At 40.0% G+C, this 18,015-nt stretch overlaps 1 protein-coding gene across 5 annotated transcripts in view; it reads left to right on the forward strand.

The window, feature by feature from the left end:
- Positions 1-18,015, forward strand: part of TTN (titin) — a 266,895-nt gene that overhangs the window by 159,372 nt on the left and 89,508 nt on the right. For all 5 annotated transcript variants that reach the window (XM_040643349.1, XM_040643355.1, XM_040643369.1 and 2 more), the window contains 26 exons: positions 104-230; positions 322-585; positions 1,521-1,787; positions 1,926-2,189; positions 2,278-2,417; positions 2,583-2,709; positions 2,832-3,098; positions 3,204-3,470; positions 4,296-4,562; positions 4,654-4,793; positions 5,223-5,349; positions 6,149-6,291; positions 9,956-10,079; positions 10,602-10,868; positions 12,582-12,679; positions 13,334-13,502; positions 13,596-13,862; positions 13,958-14,224; positions 14,345-14,623; positions 14,716-15,124; positions 15,224-15,348; positions 15,451-15,717; positions 16,461-16,730; positions 16,822-17,124; positions 17,218-17,520; positions 17,756-17,943. In XM_040643349.1, the coding sequence (XP_040499283.1) occupies positions 104-230; positions 322-585; positions 1,521-1,787; positions 1,926-2,189; positions 2,278-2,417; positions 2,583-2,709; positions 2,832-3,098; positions 3,204-3,470; positions 4,296-4,562; positions 4,654-4,793; positions 5,223-5,349; positions 6,149-6,291; positions 9,956-10,079; positions 10,602-10,868; positions 12,582-12,679; positions 13,334-13,502; positions 13,596-13,862; positions 13,958-14,224; positions 14,345-14,623; positions 14,716-15,124; positions 15,224-15,348; positions 15,451-15,717; positions 16,461-16,730; positions 16,822-17,124; positions 17,218-17,520; positions 17,756-17,943 (5,736 nt within the window). The remainder of the gene's footprint in view (positions 1-103; positions 231-321; positions 586-1,520; positions 1,788-1,925; positions 2,190-2,277; positions 2,418-2,582; positions 2,710-2,831; positions 3,099-3,203; positions 3,471-4,295; positions 4,563-4,653; positions 4,794-5,222; positions 5,350-6,148; positions 6,292-9,955; positions 10,080-10,601; positions 10,869-12,581; positions 12,680-13,333; positions 13,503-13,595; positions 13,863-13,957; positions 14,225-14,344; positions 14,624-14,715; positions 15,125-15,223; positions 15,349-15,450; positions 15,718-16,460; positions 16,731-16,821; positions 17,125-17,217; positions 17,521-17,755; positions 17,944-18,015) is intronic.

Here is an 18,015-nt window from a genome sequence, read left to right on the forward strand (position 1 = left end):
TTAGTAGTAGTTTTTAGGACATCTGTAGACATGTGTATCTGAAACATTTCTCCTCACGGGAACTTACCTAATTCAAGTGCTAACCAAGACCATTGTTTTCCAGACCTGTGAAATCAAAGCGGAAGGTGGAAAACGCTTCTTAACTTTGCACAAAGTCAAACTGGACCAAGCTGGAGAAGTCCTTTACCAGGCACTTAATGCGTTTACCACTGCCATCCTGACAGTAAAAGGTATGGGCTTTTAGAACGCATGGAGTGGACTCGACTTCATTTCACAGCCCCTTGCGTTCTGGAAACCTCATTCTTAATGTTTGATTTTCAGAAATCGAACTTGACTTTGTTGTGCCTCTGAAGGACGTCACTGTTCCGGAAAGGCGACAAGCTCGATTTGAATGTGTCCTCACTCGAGAGGCGAATGTGATATGGTCTAAAGGACCTGATATAATCAAGGCATCTGACAAGTTTGATATCATTGTTGATGGAAAGAAACACATTCTTGTCATCAATGATTCTCAGTTTAGTGACGAAGGGGTTTATACTGCTGAGGTGGCGGGCAAGAAGAGCTCGGCACGATTATTTGTTACAGGTAAGAGCTGATGAGATCTGGCTATAGGATCCCGCATGCAAGCACACGAATATATGACTTTAATGATAGAATGCTTTGTGGGCCATTCTCAGCCTATCAAGAACCAGCGTTGTGGCTGGACCAGCCCTTGTGGTTCTTACTATGCTTGCAAGATGCCCTCGGCAGTAACCATCAGGAAACGTTGAAAGAGACAAGGTTTATTATTTAGAGGACCTGGAAATTACACAGCACTCCTGGGGCCACAGAGCCAGGGGTTTTTTGGTTTTGGTTTGGTTTTGTTTCATTTCATTTCATTTGTTTTGTTTTGTTTTGTTTTGTTTTGTTTTGGAGGAGAGGGTGAGGGGTAGAGAGCGGGCCTGGGGTTCCATTTTTATTGTGGTTGAGGGTCGGGGTCTATGGTTTATGGGCTTACTACTCCTTATGGTGAATTTAAAACATAAGAGCAGGAAGTTAAAGTGAGGGAAAGGGAAAAAAAAAAAAAAAAACCAAGCTGCCCAAGTGGTCAGTTATCAAAATCAACCAAGGTCTCAGACACAGAGGAGCCTGTGGGGCATGGTGGGGAGGGGCCCAGCCTGGCTCCTGCTCCGGCCCTGTGGCTGGCAATGTGTTTACGCAAGATGGCCATCTCTGAGGTGGATGTCTGGCAGGCAGAGCTGAAGTCAGGTACTTGTGTTACCGAAAGAAAAGCCAACTCTTAAGGCTTATGCCACAAACACCAAGTTCTAATAGGGATAAGTGACAGTGGGCACCACAACTTTGCTGTCACATCATCACCAAAAGAAGCCCCTTAATTTTTTTTTAATGGAGGATAGATCCATTTGAAAAGAATAAATAAACGCTATGCAAAATGGATCCTTTTGACCTTGGCAGATTAGAGTGGACTATTTTGAAGGTAAACTGTGTTTCTAAGCACATTCTCCATGTTTACACTGCAGGTATAAGGTTGAAATTCATATCGCCTCTTGAAGACCAAACAGTGAAAGAGGGCGAAACAGCAACTTTCGTTTGTGAGCTTTCTCATGAAAAAATGCACGTAGTCTGGTTCAAAAATGATGCCAAACTCCACACGAGCAGAACCGTACTCATCTCATCTGAGGGCAAGACTCACAAACTGGAAATGAGAGAAGTGACACTGGATGATATATCCCAGATAAAAGCTCAAGTTAAGGACCTGAGCTCCACCGCAAACCTGAAGGTCTTAGGTAAACATGACCAACGATGACTACATAGCCAGTTTGGGGATGGCGAGAGGGGGTGGTCTTTGAGTATTTTGCCACTTGTGATTCCAGTAAACTTTAATCTTCACGTTCTCCTGATGATCTGCTGACTGGCTTTTCCAGAGGCCGATCCCTATTTCACTGTGAAATTACATGACAAAACTGGAGTCGAGAAGGATGAGATTATTCTGAAGTGTGAAGTGAGCAAAGACGTGCCAGTGAAATGGTTCAAAGATGGTGAAGAGATTGTACCTTCAACAAAATACTCTATCAAGTCGGATGGCCTGCGCCGCGTCCTAAAAATCAAAAAGGCAGACCTTAAAGATAAAGGCGAATACATGTGTGACTGCGGCACCGACCAGACAAAAGCAAATCTTAACGTTGAGGGTGAGTTGCTCAGAATTTGTCAACTCACCCTATCTGTACACGAAGTGTATTTGTTCAGTCATCCTAATGAAACTCTGTGTACTTTCAGCCCGACTGATAAAAGTGGAAAAACCTCTGTACGGAGTAGAATTGTTTGTTGGTGAAACAGCTCGCTTTGAAATTGAACTTTCTGAACCAGATGTTCACGGCCAGTGGAAGTTAAAAGGAGAGCCTTTAACTGCTTCTCCTGTAAGTCAAGATCATTCGATCACACAGGCAGGGGCTTGTTCGGTTGTTTGGGGTGAAAAAAGATAGACTTTGGGTCTAAAATGTCTTGATGATTGGTAGGAATCCCCAGTTATGACAATGACATTCTTCTTGCTCTGTCCCTCTTCCACCTCTCACTCCAAATAGGACTGTGAGATCATCGAAGATGGGAAGAAGCATATTCTGGTCCTTTACAACTGCCAGCTGCCTATGACAGGGGAGGTCTCCTTCCAGGCTGCCAATGCCAAATCTGCAGCCAATCTGAAAGTGAAAGGTATGCTCCGCCTGTCAGCCACCCTTTTGTTATTTTCTTTGCAAGACTTCGAGACCCTGACCTGATTGGGGTTATGAACGGAAGCATAATCTGGCTTCATCCACCCCGTCCTCTCTTTGCAGAACTGCCACTCATCTTCATCACGCCTCTCAGTGACGTTAAAGTCTTTGAGAAAGATGAGGCTAAGTTTGAGTGCGAAGTGTCAAGGGAGCCGAAAACATTCCGTTGGCTGAAAGGAACCCAGGAAATCACAGGTGATGACAAAGTTGAGCTGATAAAGGACGGCACTAAACATTCCTTGGTGATCAAGTCAGCTGCTTTTGAAGATGAAGGAAAATACATGTTTGAAGCCGAAGATAAACACACAAGTGCCAAACTGATCATTGAAGGTAAATATTCTTTATGAAATAGACCACATTTAATTTTTTTTTCTTTTGCTTTTTTATAGTTTCTCCTGAAGGGCAGGAATTAATGAGATTTTCTTTTCTGAATAGGAATCCGACTCAAATTCCTCACCCCACTCAAGGATGTAACAGCCAAAGAGAGGGAGAGTGCTGTGTTCACTGTGCATCTGTCCCACGATAACATCCGGGTTAAGTGGTTCAAGAACGACCAGCGCCTACACACCAGCAGGTCGGTCTGGATGGACGATGAAGGGAAGACTCATTCCATCACATTCAGAGACCTCACTATCGATGATACCTCTCAAATTAAAGTGGAAGCTATGGGGCTAAGTTCAGAAGCTAAACTCACCGTGCTTGGTAGGTGCTTTTTTTTCTATTTATTACATTAAACTCAGGAGAAACTTGTGGAGTATCTATCATATAAAACAGTCTTCCAAGGGTTTATATTGCATGGAAGCAGCCCCTGTCCTTGAAAACTGTCACATTATCAGGCGTCTTTCTAAAATATTTTTACCTAAAAATATGGGGACTTTCAAGTAATGAAGACTCGGGCTCACAAAATAGCCAGTTCAGATAAGAAATAAAACTCCTAATTATTGAGCCCTGTCATGTTTAAAGTAGGGCTATAAATACTTCCCATCTCCTCCCTTCATCAAAATGATTCCAGGAAAGTGTTTTCAAACTTCTAATAAGAGAGGAAACACGGAAATTACAGTCATAAAAGTCATTGTTTCTCTTGGCCCCTTATATCAAGTATGTAACGTACGAAGTCTAACATATCTAGAAACTGTAAATGGCAAACTATTGATAGAAGAAAAACTAACAATGTGAATCTGAAAGCTTCAGGATGGACATAATGGATTCGCTAAGGAATTAGAAATTTAGCTGAGTCATGAAGGAACACGTCATTATATTTGAAGCTAAATTTCATAGTGTCTTTCAAACTACTGTCAATAACATACTTCAAAATATAAGATAGATGGACTAGTTCTTGATAAATCACATGCATTGGTTCCCTTGCTAACATATAGAGAACTTCTGAACATAAACATGTTAAATAAGCGAAAGCCTGGTACAGTGTTAAAGTACGCCCAGAACTCTGTGAGCTGCCTCTTGAACGTTCCCAGGGATTGCATTTCCTTGGTGGTTAATGGAATGTTTCCACTTATACTTCACTTGCAGAGGGAGATCCATACTTCACCGGAAAGCTTCAAGATTACACTGGCGTAGAGAAAGATGAAGTGATTCTACAGTGTGAAATTAGCAAAGCAGACGCGCCGGTGAAATGGTTTAAGGGTGGGAAGGAAATAGAGCCATCTACAAATGTAGTTATTAAGGCACACGGCAAGAAGCGCGTACTCCTCCTAAGGAAAGCCTTGAAATCAGATACCGGGCAGTATACCTGCGACTGTGGCACAGATAAGACCTCAGGAAAGCTCAACATCGAAGGTGAGGAGATTTCGGTGAGTTCGACTCTTGAAGCCGCTGGGGTTGTTTCTGCCAGAGGCTGATGACCCATGCCGCCCCTTCCCTTTTCTAGATCGGGAGATCAAGCTGGTGCGGCCTCTGCACAGTGTGGAGGTGATAGAGACTGAGACGGCCCGCTTTGAAACCGAAATCTCTGAGGAGGATATCCATGCCAACTGGAAACTCAAGGGAGAGGCACTACTCCAAACACCTGTGAGGCTATTTCTGAACTTGTCAACACCTAGCGGAGCTGTGTGAAATAAAAAGGACAGGCAAAAAGTCAGAGTGCGTGCAGGGCATTTAAAACACGATATCGGGTTCTCTATCAGGCCGTAAGCCAAAGAGAGACACTGGGATCTACAAATGCACACGACTGCACATTTGCCTTCTTTTTGCCGCAGCGTAGCGGTATGAGGTCGTAGGTACCCCGCGATGCTGCTAGTTGGTTCCGAATTGCACAGATAGAATACATCTTGCTTTCTTGATAGTACCTGCAGACTTTATTTCATAAAAAAGAGCTTAAAATTATATCAAATATCCCTGCTAATTATTTGTAATGTTCCTTTCCTTAAGCTAGGATGGCCTCAGAAGAAAATACCAAAGATTGTTTCCTACGAAACCTTTTTTTCTCTCTTGGCACAGGATTGTGAGATCAAGGAAGAAGGCAAAATGCACTTCCTGATTTTGCACAACTGCCGCCTGGACCAGACCGGCGGGGTGGATTTCCAAGCTGCCAACGTGAAATCTAGTGCCCACCTCCGAGTGAAACGTAAGTTGGATGTGTTTCTGGTGAAAAGAAAGGATGTGCTTTTGTAGAAAATGAATGTAAATGAATTGGAATGATTTAATGAATTAGAAAACATTATCGAAGTCCAGAAACTGGCTTTTTTTGCATTTACTTCTTTGACATCCTACCATACACAAGGTTCAAATTCCAAAGTTTTGGAAATTTCTCTGACCTTGCTTGCCCTTGGAACAAAAGAAAATCGAGCAAGTCATATTCTCCTGCTGTGTCCTCCTTCCATTCAGAGTAGTAATGCATGCCACGGGAGTCTAACTCAGCGCTCCGAAAGACCACATCCCTCGATGGCTGTTCAACTATAGCACTACAGAAAAACTCGGCTGTGTGGGCACCTCAGACTCAAGAAGGGAGGCGGGGTGCATGGGCTAACATTTTTGGAAGGCGCAAAGTGTTTGATGGATGTGGACAGGCTATGTGATCGCGGGGCCCCGTCCTCTCCCAATCACAGTGTTAGTTATTTTGGAAGTCACATACCACATGTAGCAAGAGGAACTTGATGCCTGGCAGAGAGACAGATGCAGCACAGATTTCTTGCTGACCTCGTGTATCACCACGAAAGGGCCCCTACAAATCCCCACCCTCCGGCCACCAGCTCTCCCCTTCTCGGCACCAAGAGGCCACGTTCACATGAGAGTTAAGCCAGTGGCCAGTCCTGCAGCTCTTTCCTTCCTGAAGAGAGCAACCGTGAAGATTAGTAACTAAGTGTATTTATTCTTTTGGAATTACAAAATGAGTGATCCCGAGCTGTTTCCTTCTTCTCGCAAAGCACGAGTAATTGGTCTTCTGAGGCCTCTGAAGGATGTCACGGTGACCGCAGGGGAGACAGCCACCTTTGACTGCGAGCTCTCTTACGAGGATATCCCGGTGGAATGGTATCTCAAAGGGAAGAAACTGGAGCCCAGCGATAAGGTAAGAAAGCAGTCGTGTGGTTGCCATGCCCTGCTCTTCCTTTTACTCTCATGCTGTCTTCACCTGTATGTTCCTGGTCTTTGCTCTTTCTAGTGTCCCTTCCCCATCCCTACTCTAGCCTGATTTCCGCTGGAATTGTAAAGCAGATGCATCACATCTTTGTTGGATTTAACCTGATGGTATTTTTATGGAAATGGAAATAAAAATGTTAAGTACGATAAGGTGTTTCGTTTTTTGAGGAAAAGGCAAATCCTGATTAGCTATCAGTGAGAGTTTGTTTGATTAACCGGAAGACAGGAGGGATCAAAAAGGCCTTCTGATCAGAGATGCCTTGTAACAACAGCCCACATTAAGTTTTGTGACTAATTCTCTCCCTGCTCTCTAGTGTTCTGCATATAAGGGGATTAAGAAGAGAAGATGGAAATTCCATTTCAGGCAGTTGATCGAGTAGTTGAGATAACTTCTGGGCAGATTTGCTCTTCAAGCATTTTTCCAAAGCTATTTTTAACCCTCAAGTGCTTTGAGCTGTGCAAATTCCAGAATGCCAAGTGGACTATTTACAGTGCAGCTGACAGTTGTGACCAGAAGGAGGGCTCTGAGGTTATCCACATGCGTGAGCAACTATACATTAAGTTTGAGGAAATAACCAGCTCTCAGTGTTAGGTCTTCTTTGCCCAAAATTTGGCCGTAAGTAAAAACTGAGATGACCATTCAGATAGACCCAAAATACAATTTCCCTAAATCGAGCTATCTCTTCTGTCTCCCACAACAGTCTGTATGTTTAAATTATCTTGATAATTCTCCATTAATTTTGAATTCTTGGAATAAAACCTACAGAGAATGTCCAACATGGGTTGGAAATAAAGCATAGGGCAGTACATTATTCTAGGACATTTTTTTCCCCAATATTTAAAAAAATAATATTGAAGATGGCATCATGGCTTCAATACAAAGCAAACTTTTAAGAGCTGAAGGGATATAACTTAAAAGGGATTCAGGTAGCAAAGAGCCACAAAGTTGAGTAAAGTAATGAATAAGAAGGCAAATGCCTTTGAACAACTGTAGTAAAACAAACAAAAAAACAAGTGTTCTACCAGAGCAATTAAACAGGAATTCAGGAACAAAGTCCGCCTGTTACGCAGACAGTGCTGGCCAACCAGTCTCTTTTTTTACCAAGGACAGAAAAAGGCTCTGTGCATTCAAATGGCAGCATGAGAATTAAGTTACATGTGAGGACACTTCCCCTGCAGCGAGGTCTTCTAAATACTGAACTTGGTGATAAAGGCATCTCCACCTTCAAATTTGCTCTTCTTTTTTGAAATGTACATTTGTCCTATGAAGTGTGGTTTCATTGTTTTCATGTCCAAATGCAGAGAACTGATTGACTTTTCAAGATCCTTTGGACATTTGTAAAACTCAAGATTTCAATAGAGAAACACTGCTTAAGGACAATATTATTCTTTTGCTACTGAGTATCTTTTGGTCAAATTGAGAGCTTTTTTAATTAAAAGATCAGTCTCATTAGTTCTAATAAAAAAAAAAGCTCTATTTTATTTGAAATGTAGGTTCCTAAAAAATTTATCCACACTTCTTTTATTTAAAAAAAATGACTATATATATACATGTATATATATATATACACACACACACACATACACTAAACTTCTTTCTGGGAATAAAAAAGATCACCTTACTACAATTCTCTGGGGCCTCCTTGTGTCTCTTTTGGCATAAGAATTTTAATTCTTTACTTTAGCCATCCAAAACATTTCAGCTGTTTCTGAACTTGTTCTTGTATTACTTCTATGTCTCTCTTTTAAAAGAACTTAAAGAGGGGTTCCTAGGTGGCTCCGTCGGTTAAGCATCTGCCTTCAGCTCAGGTCATGATCTTAGGGTCCTGGGATCAAGTCCCTCATTGGGCTCGCTGCTAACTGGGGAATCTGCTTCTCTATCTCCTACTGCCCCCACCAGCGCTCACATTGTCTCTCTCAAATAAATAAAATCTAGAAAAAAAAATTAAATATAACTGTGAAGTAATAAAGTCATTTATTACATTTTGCAGGTTTTGTTTAAATCTCTCATAACAAATTTGCTAACACCAATTTAATTCAGGCCTTTCAACTTCAGCTTGCAAAATGTTTAGCCTCCAAAACTACACCAAACAAATACAGGTGATTGGAATAGGAAATCAAAAAAGAAAATTTTAGAGAAAACGAGTCCCACTCCCACTTTGGCCATCAGTCTGAGAAAGCACTGCTAAGTCCTAATTGGCCTTTTAATAATTATGAATTTAAGCTTAAACAGCTTGGTCACAGTCATATGCCTTATTACAGCAATTTGCATCCATGATAGGTTAACAATATTTTAAAAGGATAATCTCTTAACGTTATCCTTACAAACATAAGCCACCACAAAATTCACCTTAGTTTTTCCTTTTTTAACATAAACAGGGTTCATTGTATTTATTTATTGATTGAGCTATTTATTGAGAACCACTGTTCTGAGACAAATTCTTGGTAACAGAATATTCTAGAGCAGCCTCAGAGGAATTTAAATGATAAAACAATGTGTAAACGAATAAGCTATATCTGTGGATTGGTTGGAATCTGAAATACTTTAAAAGAATAGCCCTAATTCACAGTCCAAAATTTATTTTGAAGTATCATGACAAAAACAATTTTTTTCCCATTCAAGCACCATGTTGAATAAGTAACTATGATGCTAGGACGTGTCTTAATTACCTTCTCCTGTCAGTTTGTGTTCCCTTATTATGTTTTTGACCTTTCTCAGTTATTAAGGTCGTTATATTAGCAGCCATGCCCTTCATTGAGGAAAATCTTCATATGAAACTTTATTCTTGACCTCTTCCTTCACACCAGAATAATAAATAGTTTCACTGGTAAAAAATTTTACATTACTCTTAACTCTAAATGAACTCTTAAGTAGTGCAAAATCGATCTCGATGACAGGGCACAGGATCTTGCAGGCTTTCCTCCCGCAGAACTAGAAAAAGCCCTGATCGTCTTAGCGTTATTACTGTGAAGATGGCCCTGTCTGCAGGCTGATTTTTAATTGTGCTAAGTCGCAATTATGGGCCCTAATGACAGCCCATATCAATGTGGTATATTGTTTTGGACAACTCATTTTCCTACAGACTCTCTCTTCAAACCACCTAAGGTTGCATTTACAACAAGAATCTCTCATCCAAATATTAACAGCGATGGCGGCATTTGTCTTGATATTCTAAGATCATGATTTGCCGCTTACTATGTGCAGTAATTTTTTCCTTCCTTTCATGATTTAGCTTTTCTAAGTTCTATCATATATATAAACTCAGTAGCAGAAATGGAAGAAAATATTTACCTATCTATATAAATACATATACAGAAGTATAAACAGAAATTTGCCTAGGCATTTCAACATAAAAGGCCACCCAATAATTATGTAAGGGTACTTAGGAAAGCCTAAAACTTCCTTAAAAGATTCCAAACTACTGGTTAAAATCATTTTCAAAGGCATATTGCTCTATATATGATTATACAACTTGGAAAGCACTATTTCAAATTATTTACCTACGTGAATTAAATGTACCTATGTATGTATGGAACTGCTGTTTCATATAGTCTTAAACTGTACTTTTTTTTTTTTTTAATAAAAACACTAGGTGGTCCCACGTTCAGAAGGAAAAGTTCATACACTTACTCTAAGGGATGTAAAGTTAGAAGATGCTGGAGAAGTCCAACTAAGAGCAAAAGATTTCAAAACTCATGCCAATCTCTTCGTGAAAGGTAATTACAAGGCTTATTTTTAAAAACATGCATACTGCAGAGGTTCATAAATGATGTCAGCTCTCAATTATGATGAGTACCACAGATGATTAAAATCCATCAAATATCCAAATTTTACTTTTTGGCTTAATGAAATAGTTCACAGACTATTTAAAAAACAAAGAGTCAAAACGGACTAGAATATGTTTTACTTCCTCTTTCTGTCCCCCCTGTTTATGTTGCTTTCAATAAATGGCTCGAGGAAGAATTATTATCAAACAGAGTATCTACCACTTTATTAACCAAGGATCGGCTACTACGTCCTTGATGTTTCATATTGTTTAAGACAACACCTTTCCTCTGTATGTACAAATAATGATGAAACATCATTATTAGAGGAAAGCATCCAAGTGGAATCAAAACGTACAATGAAATTTAAAAACAGAAAAAGCCCTGGCAATTTCAGAAGAAGGTTGAGGAGGTGCTCAAAGTCTTGGAGAAGGAAAGGAAAACTACCTTGGCTAATTAGTGTGATTCTTTCAGAACCCCCCGTTGAGTTCACTAAGCCTCTTGAGGACCAGACGGTCGAAGAAGAAGCCACCGCAGTACTAGAGTGTGAAGTATCCAGAGAAAATGCTAAGGTGAAATGGTTCAAAAACGGGACAGAAATTCTCAAAAGCAAGAAGTATGAAATTGTGGCTGATGGCAGGGTCAGAAAACTTATTATACACGGCTGTACCCCAGAGGATATTAAAATGTACACTTGTGATGCTAAGGATTTTAAGACTTCCTGTAACCTGAACGTCGTGCGTAAGTATTCTTCTTACACGGGACTTTTCATTGCAACTCTTTGATAACAACAACAGCAACAACAAAAAAGCCTTGCCACCTTTTGCATGCCCTTCTTGGCCTAACTGCTTTCTTGGCAACTTATAGTATCAGTAGTGACATAACCTGATCCTTTATGTGTTTTAAAAAAAAGAAAGAAAGAAAGAAAAAAGTCGTTCTACTACATCTGGTCTGATAAGGACATATTGATCACTTTCACTGTGCTTCTGACTAGTGAGTAGAGGTGCTCTTTGTCTACGGGGGTAAAGCTACTATCAGAATATCCTGAGACAGATAAGGACACATTGAATGGAAGAGACAAGAAAGGAGTCATGATTTAAAAAAAGAAAAAAAGAGAAAGAAAGGCAAGCAATTTCCACTTGGAAAGAAATGAATTCTCAGGTGTGAGGAACAACGAGAAAATGAGCATGAAATTTCAGTTTGAATAGGATTACGCTAAAGTCCGCTGTAATATAAGACCCACTTACGTAATGCTATCTCTGAAAATAAAGGATAATAAGGTGGAGTGAAGCCTGGATTCTTGGAGTCCTGTGAATGAAGAGAACACTCATGGTTTTTAGCATTACTTCTTCCTTTGGTGAAAAATACATCTTGTTTCGAAATGTCACATGCTAGCTCCCTTCTTCCTTCATTCGTTTGTCCAGTGATAACATTTTTCAGTGTGTATTTTTGTGCAATAGCTGCTCTTTGGTTTAGTGGCTTCCCATCTGTCAACAGCTACAAAATAGTGGCTTTGATTGTGCTTCATACATCTTGTACTGTTTTATTCTTTCGTCTTTGTGGTTGCTCTGCTTTTAGCTAATGAGGGAGTAGCTTCTTGGGTCTCCTTTATCCCCTTGTCATCTACTTTGTTGCCACGCCAAGAAGGCTCAGCCACCATGAGCATATCTTCCAGCCTACTGGCCAGCATTTGTGTCCCAGAATTTCACTGATCAACAGCGATCATCCTGGGAAGGACTCACAAGGAGCCCTAAAAGAAGGAAGGACAGGGGGGCAGGCCGCTCTCTGATCCTACGCGTCTGCTGACTTTATTCTGGGAATAAATGAAACAAAATATTAAAAAACAAATCAGCCACCCATACAAAACCCATTGCTTTGTTGCACTAATAGATGCCTGACTTATGTGTGATATCTTTGAAGCTGATAAAAGAAAAAAAAAAAAAAGCTAAGCATGTGTGATTTCAATTGCAAACTCCTTCCTCTGAGCCGTAGGCAAGAATGGCTGTAGCACTTCAAGCTGCATTATCACTGAATTCTGCTCATTTCTCAATGAGTATGGAGCCTGCCTTAAACAAAATAATGTTTCTTTGCTACTGGTGTTTCCTTTAACAATATCAGCTTTCAACTCTGGAGCAGTATCAAGGAGAATTTTTCTTTCAGCTGTCATTCAGGAGAACCTTGTTGGTGATCGATAGGTGATAGATATAGACATATAGATATAATCAGCTGGACATATAGTATGCCACATAGTTTTATGAAAGCTACAGGGATATGTAAAATACAAAAGCAAAGTATCATGCATGAATGGCAGCTCCAAGTGCTTTCAAAGTCCGTTATAGCCTATTAAGATGGAAAGGCCCTGCAAAAGACTAACTTTTTCTTAATATATACCGCAGTAATGTAGAGTAAATTGCTATAAACCTCATTTTGAATTCTGATGATCTTCTCTTACAGCTCCTCATGTGGAATTCTTAAGACCACTTACCGATCTTCAAGTTAAAGAAAAAGAAATGGCTCGGTTTGAGTGTGAACTTTCCAGAGCAAATGCTAAGGTCTGTGACTGTCTGACTGCTCTCTTGTGTTGTCAGATACCTTTGTTTACTTTGGGCCTAGACAAAATGGAAAAAAAAGAAAGTGAATCAAACCTATCTCTGAGTATCATTTTGCCTTTAGATTAAATATTATTACTTTGGTGTTGAAATACATACTTGATTTCATTGTTTTCTTTATAGTATTATTCATCCACTATCACTTGAAAAACAATGGACTCACAATCAGGAGATTCAGATATTATTGCTATGGGCCATGTGAAATTGCTATGTTCTTAGACTATGAACAAATACCTGCAGTTTCATGTGTCTCATTAACAACTGTTGGCAAGTCAACTTTGAGTCTCCGTTTACACGTCCAGAAAACAAAGGACTTAATCCGCATGATATCTGAAGCCCTGAATGGCTCTAAACTTACAGGATCCCATTATCTTTAATAACTGATAGTAGCATCACAGCAGCTCACTTAATAACTGAAGAAGTTTGTTCCTGCCCTTTTGGGTTTAGGTTATTTGTATTTACCGCTTTGGTTCTTCTTCACACCATAGTCCTGTTGGTGATTTTCAAAAAAACTCAAAATCCTAATTCCTCTTAAGGACACATATGTGAAGGAACAATAAGAAAACTGATAAAAGTATCTATGTATCTCAAATATAGGTTCAGTGGTTTAAAGATGGTGCTGAAATTAAAAAGGGCAAAAAATATGACATCATATCTAAGGGAGCAGTGCGCATTCTTGTCATCAACAAATGTCTCCTGGATGATGAAGCAGAATATTCCTGTGAAGTAAGGACAGCAAGAACTTCTGGCATGCTGACCGTACTGGGTAAGGCTGAAGTCTTTCTTTGCAGAAGCATATGTTTTGGAAAACAATAATTTTCAGTTTAACTCAACGTTGTTCTTGCTGCTATTCTTGCAGAAGAAGAAGCTGTCTTTACAAAAAATCTTGGCAACGTTGAAGTTAGCGAAACAGACACTATAAAACTGGTTTGCGAAGTCTCCAAGCCTGGAGCAGAAGTGGTTTGGTACAAAGGGGATGAGGAGATCATTGAAACAGAAAGATATGAAATCCTTACCGATGGACGAAAGAGAATCCTGACCATTCAGAACGCTCATCTTGAGGATGCTGGCAGCTACAACTGCCGACTCCCAAGTTCCCGAACTGATGGCAAAGTCAAAGTACATGGTATGAAAATTACATCATAGTTTAAGAACTCCTACTTGATGCATTTAAGGTACCGATGCTGAAGTTTTTAATACCTCGCACCTGCTTCTTTCCAGAACTTGCTGCTGAATTTATCTCAAAGCCTCAAAACCTTGAAGTACTTGAAGGAGAAAAGGCTGAATTTGTCTGCACTATATCAAAGGAAAGCTTTGAAGTCCAGTGGAAGAGGGATGATAAGACACTTGAATCTGGAGACAAATATGACATCATTGCTGATGGCAAAAAGAGGATCCTGGTTGTGAAAGATGCCACATTACAAGATATGGGAACTTACGTAGTCATGGTTGGAGCCGCCAGAGCAGCAGCTCACTTGACAGTAATTGGTAAGTTTGTTTTGGCTTCGTGGGTTCACTTACATGTGTCTCTACTTTGGTCCTTCTTCTTCTTCTTTTTTTTTTTCTTTTGTCCTTCTTCATACTATAAGAATTGTCTGTTGCTTTCAGAAAAACTCAGGATCATAGTTCCTCTTAAGGACACTCGTGTAAAGGAACAACAAGAAGTCGTCTTCAACTGTGAAGTCAATACGGAAGGTGCCAAGGCCAAATGGTTCAGAAATGAAGAGGCCATATTTGATAGTTCAAAATACATTATTCTCCAGAAAGACCTGGTCTACACCCTCAGAATTCGAAATGCACAATTAGATGATCAAGCCAATTATAGTGTGTCTCTGACCAATCACAGAGGTGAAAATGTTAAGAGTGCTGCTAATCTAATAGTAGAAGGTAAGGCACTTAAATGGAATTAACAAGAGTTTTATGTCAACGTCTATTATGAACACAGTTCAAGTCAACATTATTCTTCTCCTTTACAACAGAGGAAGACCTTAGGATTATTGAGCCTCTTAAAGATATTGAAACAATGGAGAAGAAAACAGTCACATTCTGGTGCAAGGTGAATCGCCTCAATGTAACACTGAAGTGGACTAGAAATGGAGAAGAGGTGCCTTTGGACAACCGGGTTTTATACAGAATTGATAAATATAAGCACTCTCTAATCATTAAAGACTGTGGCTTCCCTGATGAGGGTGAATACATGGTCACCGCTGGACAAGATAAATCTGTTGCCGATCTTCTGATCATAGAAGCCCCGACAGAATTTGTAGAGCACTTGGAAGACCAGACAGTCACTGAGTTTGATGATGCGGTCTTCTCCTGCCAGCTCTCCAGAGAGAAGGCAAATGTGAAATGGTACAGAAATGGAAGAGAAATCAAAGAAGGCAAAAAGTAAGTGAAAGCCTCTTAAGTTCTCTTTCTGTAACTACCTGTATATGTTTGACAATTTAGTGATCATTATGCAAGCTAACCAATAATTTGATCTCTTAGATACAAATTTGAAAAAGATGGAAGTACACATAGACTCATTATAAAAGACTGCAGGCTGGATGATGAGTGTGAATATGCTTGTGGAGTAGAAGACAGAAAATCTCGAGCCAGACTTTTTGTGGAAGGTACATACTGAATGAAAGGACAATTTTAGTATTGGTACCAGTTTTAAAGGTTATTAACCCAAATATGAATGTCTTTGTATTCATTTTATGTTTTCTTTTCAGAAATCCCTGTTGAGATCATCAGGCCTCCCCAAGATATTCTCGAAGCCCCTGGTACTGATGTTGTCTTTTGGGCTGAGCTCAACAAAGATAAGGTGGAAGTTCAGTGGCTAAGAAATAACATGGTTATTGTTCAGGGTGACAAACACCAGATGATGAGTGAAGGAAAGATACACAGGCTACAGATTTGTAATATTCAACCTCGTGACCAGGGTGAATACAGATTTATTGCCAAAGACAAAGAAGCCAGAGCTAAGCTTGAACTGGCAGGTAAATCCCTTTCTTTTATTTTCAGGTATCCTCACAATATCACAGATACTCTGTTAAGTTTCAGATTTCACAATTAATGCGATAATGCTTGTGAAAGCCTTTTATTTCTGCTAGGCTCTATCCACACGTAACTATTCTAATGTCTCTTACCACGAAGTGTCCTGAGTTAGAGGTCATTGATAGCATTCTTCTTTACGTGCTAGAACCTTGAACAGGTACTGGCTCATGGTGGCTGTTCATTAATTCCTAGAATTAACATATTGCCCTCAAAGTCATCCCCAAAAACCCAGACCTAGAGAAAGCGCTGGTCTCTTCTATTTTCCAAACCTCTCTGGAGCCTCTTAGGTCTGTTCTCATCCTGACTCAAGCTTTCAAGACATCCTTATGGGTTATTCTAAAAAAGCCGTGACTGTTTCCCTTGTACATAAAAATTTTGTCTAGTTTATCTTGAACTAAGTATGACATGCCTACTTTATAAAAACCAACATGTTTTGTACTATATTTAGTTCCCTGTTATTATTTTTGGCAAAGAAAAGAGATTTTACGGTTTTATATCATTCTTCATCCTCTGATCTCAAGTCTGACAATTTGCAAAAGCAGCTCTGGCTGCTCTGAAGTTATTGTGCTATACTTCCAAGGTCATGTAACCAATATTTGCTAACAAATACATCGTAAAGAAGCTATGGTGTAGCTGGACTGTAATACATAACTCAAGAGCATTCCCATGTTCTTTTTCTCACTAGCTGCACCTAAAATCAAGACAGAAGATCAGGATCTTGTGGTTGACGTTGGCCAGCCTCTGACGATGGTGGTGCCCTATGATGCCTACCCTAAAGCGGAAGCTGAGTGGTTTAAAGAAAATGAACCTCTGTCTTCAAAAACTGTTGAAACTACAGCTGAACAAACTTCTTTCAGGATTTTAGAAGCTAAGAAAGGAGACAAAGGAAGGTATAAAATTGTGCTTCAGAACAAACATGGAAAAGCAGAAGGATTCATCAATTTAAAAGTTATTGGTAAGCCCTTGCATCAGTTGGACTTGATTGGCAAAGCACAATTAAAAGCACGGTAACACACTAAAAGAAAAATTTTATGTATGAATTTCAGATGTCCCAGGGCCAGTACGTAACTTAGAAGTGACAGAAACATTTGATGGTGAAGTAAGCCTTGGTTGGGAAGAGCCATTAACCGATGGTGGAAGCAAAATCATAGGTTATGTTGTTGAAAGACGTGACATCAAAAGGAAGACGTGGGTTCTGGCCACTGATCGTGCGGACAGTTGTGAGTTTACTGTCACTGGACTACAGAAAGGTGGAGTTGAGTACCTATTCCGTGTCAGTGCAAGGAACAGAGTTGGCACTGGTGAACCAGTAGAAACAGATAACCCTGTAGAAGCAAGGAGTAAATATGGTAAGAAGTTTTTAAGTAAATTGCAAACGAGCTCATCTTGCTTTTATCCCTGATTTAACCCAAAGCTGTGTTTTCTTCTGTGATGAAATCCAGATGTTCCAGGCCCTCCTTTGAACGTAGCCATCACTGATATAAATAGATTTGGGGTCTCACTGACATGGGAGCCACCAGAGTATGACGGAGGAGCTGTGATCACAAACTACGTTATTGAATTAAGAGATAAGACTTCTATCAGATGGGACACTGCCATGACAGTAAGAGCTGAAGACCTATCTGCAACTGTCACTGATGTGGTGGAAGGACAAGATTACAGTTTCCGGGTCAGAGCCCAAAACCGAATTGGAGTGGGGAAACCAAGTGCGGCCACGCCCTTTGTCAAAGTTGCTGATCCAATTGGTAAGCCCATCAAAAAAAGGAAATAAGTACTTTATGAAATCTAGAAATTAGGCCTATTAAAATAATGAAAAGGTAGAACATCAGAAAGATGTGCACAAATCATAGAAATCCAGACCATGCCTACTTAGTGAATTCAGCAAGCCTGATTATTTTAATGGGGCTGATAGAAATGACTATGCATTAATGAATTGTCACTGAATTAAATGATGTGCTCCAACTCTTTCTTCCATTCCAGAGAGACCAAGTCCTCCTGTGAACCTAACTTCCTCAGATCAGACTCAGTCATCAGTTCAGCTCACATGGGAGCCTCCTCTGAAAGATGGAGGAAGCCCAATATTGGGTTACATAATTGAACGGTGTGAAGAAGGAAAAGATAATTGGATTCGTTGCAATAAGAAACTTGTCCCTAAACTGACTTACCAGGTAGGGAATTTGCATCTATAAAAATACTCGGTGTATGATCATGGACTTAAATGTACATGTTTTTACAAATAT

This window comes from Ursus maritimus, unplaced genomic scaffold, assembly GCF_017311325.1.
Source record: "Ursus maritimus isolate PB19 unplaced genomic scaffold, ASM1731132v1 scaffold_1, whole genome shotgun sequence".
Taxonomy (NCBI): Eukaryota; Metazoa; Chordata; class Mammalia; order Carnivora; family Ursidae; genus Ursus; species Ursus maritimus.